Here is a 6000-nt window from a genome sequence, read left to right on the forward strand (position 1 = left end):
TGAGCCATTCCACCAGGTTGCATGGTAATTGACTCTTGGTGCATAGTTTTCATGTTCTTTCTAAGCAAATAAATTGGGTATTTCATTTTTCCGCTTTCAGTCAGTATATTACAGGTAGTTATTATATTTTGGCTTACCTTTCTAAGTCATCAGTTTTTCTGACTTGGGACATTCTCCCCCTTGTTTTCTAGCTTGGATAGTGAGCAAGTGTACCCTCTAACTGTGTACATCTCTATTTTAGGCTGCCCATTTCTTTGGTCATTTTATAAAACTATATATGATTTATGAATTATCAATTTGTATTATCTGTATTTGGCCTCTCTTTCATTAGCACTATTAAATAGAAGATAATTGAATTTACTTCTTTCTCTTTCAAAGGAGAATCAGTGTTCTCTGGACATGAAAAGCAAATTGAATACAAGTAAGCAAGCTGAAAATGGACAACCAGAACCACAGAATAAGGTTTCCGCTGAGGACCTTACGTTGACATTCAGGTAAAGGAAGGGACGTTGTCATAGTCTTACATTATCCAATCCTGACAGAAGTGCCCTCATAAATATGATTTGTTTTTAAAAATATCATTTTATATACATTGAGAAAAGAATATTTTCACATAAATTTAGTTATAAAACTTATTTTAGAACAGATTCAAGGTGGAATTGTCTGTTAATACCTAACAAATGAATTTTTCTTGTTCCATTTCTTCTTTCCGCTGTTTTTTTAATTTATTTAAAACCAGTGTTAACATTTTGGTGTAGACCTTTCCAGTCCTTTTAAAGTATGTGGATGTTTAGCCTCTTTCAAATCCACCTTCCACTCCATCCCCTTGGTTTTTAATTTGGTCTATCCCATATCATCTAGAGGTGTGAAAGGATACATGTCAGCTATCATTGAACAGCCCTGCAATAAACAGATGTGTAGTAATTCTTTATTTGCACAGCAGTAATTATTTCCTTAGGATATTTTGAAGTCATTTGCTGCATAATCCTGAGTTACCCTCCTGATGATTGTGTAACAATAATTTCTAATGCCCTGTTGCTTTCAGGCTTAGGTTTTAGCTATTTAAAACCCATGCATTGTCCTGGGTTCAAAATAATTTCTTGTACTAGTAAGCCTTCTAAAGCAGGGGTCAGAACTTTTTCTTAAAGTCCAGGTAGTAACTATTTAAAATTATGGGTCTTATAGTCTCTGTGGAAACCCTCACTTCTGCCCTTGTAGTGTGAAAGCAGCCATAGACAATACATAAAACAAATGGGCAAGCTGTGTTTTAGTAAAACTAAACTTACAAAAATAGGCACTGGTTAGCCTTAGTTTGCCAACCCCTGTGCTAAAGCATGGACATCAAGCTGGAAATTAAAGTCGAAAAGCTACTTGCATATTTTTCCCTACTCGTAAAAGAAAGGCCCTATCGATTTTATTCTGTTAATCATTTTTATCTCTCTCCTTATTTAAAATTCCAGCAGTGATGTACCAAATGGCTCAGCTTTGACACAAGAGAATATCAGCCTTCTGTCAAACAAGACCGGCTCTCTGAACCTGTCAGAGGACCCTGAGGGAGGAGGTGACAACAATGACTCCCAGAGAGCGGGAGTCACACCCACTTCTGCTCCCTAAATTATGAAGAGTCCAACTTTTATCTTTCGCTCCTCATCAATTTGTGGGGCATAGGGGTAGGAGAACAGATAACTTCTAAACTTCTTCTCTGAGAGTGGTCAGAGAAATCCAGGAAAAGTACCGGAGGCAATGTGCACAAACACCACTACTAAAAACAAACCCTGCACATAGTTCACATTAATGCATTTTTTAATTTAAAAAAAAAGAAAAAGAAAAAGAAAATTAGCAGTATCTGCAAGCAATTCAGATTAAATTTGTTTTTGTTCTGTGAATGAACTTTATTTTAATAACTTTGGACGCCTTGGATCCAGGGCTTTAAAAAAAAAAGAAGATATTATATATACACTCTGTTTGATTAATTGTATGATCTTAATGAAGTAGGTTTTTCTTGTATTTTGGTATTATTACATACCCAGTGTATAATTCCTTACCCCCAATCCTTTCCAACTTTCACAACCCCATAAATTAAAACACACATAAAGCACCGGACTGAGAATTCTGTGGTGCTTGAAAAACAAAGAGACAGTAGTAGACTAGTTATTAGAAAATGTGCAGCAAACCAACTTTTCCAGGAGCTATTACTTGAAAGCCATAATTTTTTTCCCTTTCTGGTTACTGGCTTCATGTGTATGTTTTTCATATGGCACTAAAACTTTTGTTGTTCAGAAGGGTTTTGTTTCTTGTTTTTGTTTTTATTTCAGCTTTTTCAAAGAAATAATTACCAATTAATTTTTTGAAGTCCTCATTTCCATATGATGAATCCATTTCATTCTCTTAATGTAATCAGAAAGCCAGGCCAATATTGTAGGCTGTTTGATTAGATTTAAATGGAGATTATTTTAAGAATGAACTGTAATTTATTAGTACTGAAAATATACGGTTGGTATATTACCTGTACTGAACTGATGGTTGGAAATTTGGAGCTGTGCTTTTTCAAATTAAACTTTTGCTAAAATCATAAAATGTTAAAAAAAAAACAAAACAAAACAGGAAAATCAACCATGTTTTAAAACTGCAGCACTTGACTTGAACTGAAAATGAACAGTCACGTTATTTCAGTGGATGTTTTTGTTTTGTTTTACTGTCAAAACCCAAAAGTATAAAATGAAATGGAAGCCTCTGGCTTTCAGTAGATTTGGCAAATACAGACTGCCCAGATCTTAAGGATAGTTCATGAATCGACTAGTTGTTCAGAATCAGTGGCACCAGTAGGTAGAAAGTACCTAAATGTCCATTTTCATAGACTCAACTTTACAAGAGTAAAGAGATTCTTCATGAAAATGTTGAAAAGAATAAGGAAGAATTTTTTAAATTTAGTTCTGCTGCACATCTTCTGATGGCATGTGTCTATACTGAACTAAGACCTTATAAAACATGTTTGGTGGGGATTATTTGATATTGTCACCCTCCTCATCCCTCTGTTTGCCTGATTTTTAAAAAATTTCCCTTTCTGGATTATACTACTAAAACAGAAAGCACTGGTTATGTAATAAGTTACTGCATTGCTTTGGTTGGGTAAAAGCAAGAGTTTGTATTTTTCTTGTTTCTTATTTTCTTAACCCTTAACTCCTGCTGAGGTCATAACAACCTTAGTGTAAGCTCTGTGTCCATCACACTGTTAACGGAAACAAATGAGGGGGGAGGGAAATACAGTCCTGCCATTGCCTACCAGTAGGAGAGTCCAAACAGAACACTCTTTTGAGTAGCGATTATTTAATTTGCCCAGTCAAGGCACCGTGTTTATATACTATTTCACATTGAATTTGATTATGCCCTACAGACCTGGCTGGTCAAGGATTTGATATACACATATTGGCTTGGGATTCGAGCTTTCTTTTTTATTTAAATAAAAATTTATATATATTATATATATACATATATACATAGCTATATCTGTATATATATTGGGTATGTTTTAAGGATTTTTTCGCATGAGCGCAGCTGTTGCGATAAAATGACTGATTGGGAGGTAGAAGCACTGAATGAAGATGAGGCATTTTTTCAGTTAGTATCATATTTTCTTTTTTTAAAAATACACACTTGCTTTTTTTGCTTTTTTTGTGTTCTTTTTTTGCTTAAAACCCTCTTACATGTAAGTGCTTATTGTTTTTTGGGAGAAGGAGAGAAACTTTGTACATCTGACAGAGTCCCAAGATTTTTCATTTCTTTGTACAACTATAAAAGGCAACATTCTTGGCCTCCAACCTCTGTAGGCAGATTTGGGCAGATCTTATTTCTCCTTTGGACATCTTAGAAAATTCCTAAATTTTAGAAGCAGTTGGTTCAGTTTGGAACTCAGAATGATTCTGGTATTGGAAGGGAATTTATGGGTATTGATTTTGTTGAAGTTCAGAATAAAAAGTAAAATTCTATTTTGGATATCCATTGAAACATCTGATAAATCAGCTTCTGTTATTCTTGTTTTTATATCCTCCAAATAAACTCCTTGCTTTCACCATTTTGATTTTATAAGCTAGGCAGGAATAGATGTTAACTTATATAGTACTCCTATTCTGAATAAAACCAGAAAAGCCACTGTTTTGAATTGACTTAAAATAGTCCCTTTCACTTTTTAAGGTTATTTCATTGGGGACGGGGGGTGGGGGGCAGATCTCTTAAATTGTAGCCTTAATTCTGGCTGTACCTCAGTGAGGCCCCACACACTCTAGAGGACATCTGGTTGGATAGAAAGAAGAATGATATCCTATCCCGTTGTGCCTATAACTTACCTATTTTAAATTGGCATTCTACCTTATCTCATGGAAATTCTATGAACTTTCCTAGTACTCACAAGCAGTTTTAGGAATTAAATAAAACTTCCAAAGTTTGGATTTTTTTTTTTCCTTTTCTCTGTGTTATACTTTGTGAAATGATGAGCCTATAGGTAAGTGGGCTTTTGGGACAAAACGGCTTGACTCTTTTTTTTTTAACTGCTTGACTCTTGAACTGCTTTTTTTTTTTTTTTTTTTTTGTGAAAACCTGTGAAAGGCATTGATTTTTTTGTTTTTTTTGCTTTTAAAATGTATGCCTTTAGAGACAGTTAAGAGATTAAATCAGTCAGATAGGAAATACAGTTTTTATGCTTTCTACTTAGTAAATAAAATATTAATTTCTTCTGGAGATGAGTATTTGCTTTTCACTGAATTCAGAAGCAAGACTTGTCACAGATGAACATGAGCAATTCTTAGAGGGTTAAGTTAGGAGTATAATAAGCATTGTGTTCACTCTTGATTATAGAACAACACCAGAATCTCATTATCGCTAGGAATATAAAAGTATTTTGACTTATTTTTTTTCCAAGGTATCTCTGGAAAAGAGTAGAAGAACTGAGAATATCGACACACAGTTTCCTAACTTACATATAGTTCTTTTGCCTTATAGATATTGTCACAAGATAAGTCCAATAGCTGCCCTGTTTTGGGTAATTTACAGAAGCTAAAGTGACCAAAGATCCATTCCTTATTACTTTTATAGTCAAAAGAACAGTTAGTTATAGCATAGGTTTCTAGTAATAATACTCACATGATAAGACACTATTTCTAATGCCAGCTACAAATACAAATATTCAGAATGTGTAAAAAATTATTTGGTGTGGCATTAATGTGGCTGATTCTCTTCTCTCATCTTATTTCCCTTCCCTTCTCCTAGACTTTACTGTATATTTATTCTTTTGCCTAAAAGACATAAAATTCATACGATTCTCATTTGCTACCATGAATATGTAACTCCATCAGACTTTCCGTAGGTCTTCAGGGTTGGAGCTCAAAGTTGTTTTGTTTTTTTTTTCCCCTGGCCCTTTTCTCTCTTGCAAATTCCCCTTGACTTACCCACTGCCCTCCCCAATCTGCAACAGTGACAGTTTGCTGCCTCAAAACAGAGCATTCAAATGAATTCGCTTAGCCAATAACTTCTGTGAAGTTGCCTTTTCTAATGGTGTTATTACTCAGTGATGCACAAATGTGGTATTTGCCCTACTGGTAGGCAAACAAAGGTCTGGTTAAGAATGGTAACCTGCTGTTTTCTTTAAAGGAGAGCCAAAGACTTGTGCTTTACTCTGTTTTGGTTTTGGGGGAGATAGCCATTTTGATTGTGAAACCTTTTAGTATTTGTGAGTTGATTGTATTGTGTAAGTAGATTTATCTAAAGTTAACTGTTAAAGGTAGCTGGCCTTATAAAATGTAAAAGTAATGAAAATTCACCAGTTTCTCTAAACCAGTGAATGTTATCTTTTACAATATTGTATGTAAGCAGTCCCCCCGTTTTTTGAGATTATCTTGTCAGGATAGCATCTTGTGTGTTTTGGTTTTTTCCTCGTGTCTGAAGGACAATCTGTATCACTATGATCAAGCTATGAGACTGGTAAAAGAATTCATGAGCATGTGACTG

The 6000-nt window shown here is 34.6% G+C and overlaps 1 protein-coding gene across 7 annotated transcripts in view; it reads left to right on the forward strand.

Annotated features, from left to right (window-relative positions):
* RC3H1 (ring finger and CCCH-type domains 1) overlaps window positions 1-5400 on the forward strand; it is a 79751-nt gene extending 74351 nt beyond the window's left edge. For 4 of the 7 annotated variants that reach the window (XM_087858741.1, XM_045811467.2, XM_045811469.2 and 1 more), the window contains 2 exons: window positions 379-494; window positions 1461-5400. In XM_087858741.1, the coding sequence (XP_087714867.1) occupies window positions 379-494; window positions 1461-1614 (270 nt within the window). In that variant the 3' untranslated portion in view covers window positions 1615-5400. The remainder of the gene's footprint in view (window positions 1-378; window positions 495-1460) is intronic. The other 3 variants (XM_045811468.2, XM_087858742.1, XM_045811470.2) reach the window with 1 other exon arrangement.
* The last annotated feature ends 600 nt before the right edge of the window (window positions 5401-6000 follow it).

Source organism: Ursus americanus, chromosome 2 (assembly GCF_024610735.1).
Source record: "Ursus americanus isolate L20-20 chromosome 2, mUrsAme1.1.p, whole genome shotgun sequence".
Lineage (NCBI taxonomy): Eukaryota > Metazoa > Chordata > Mammalia > Carnivora > Ursidae > Ursus > Ursus americanus.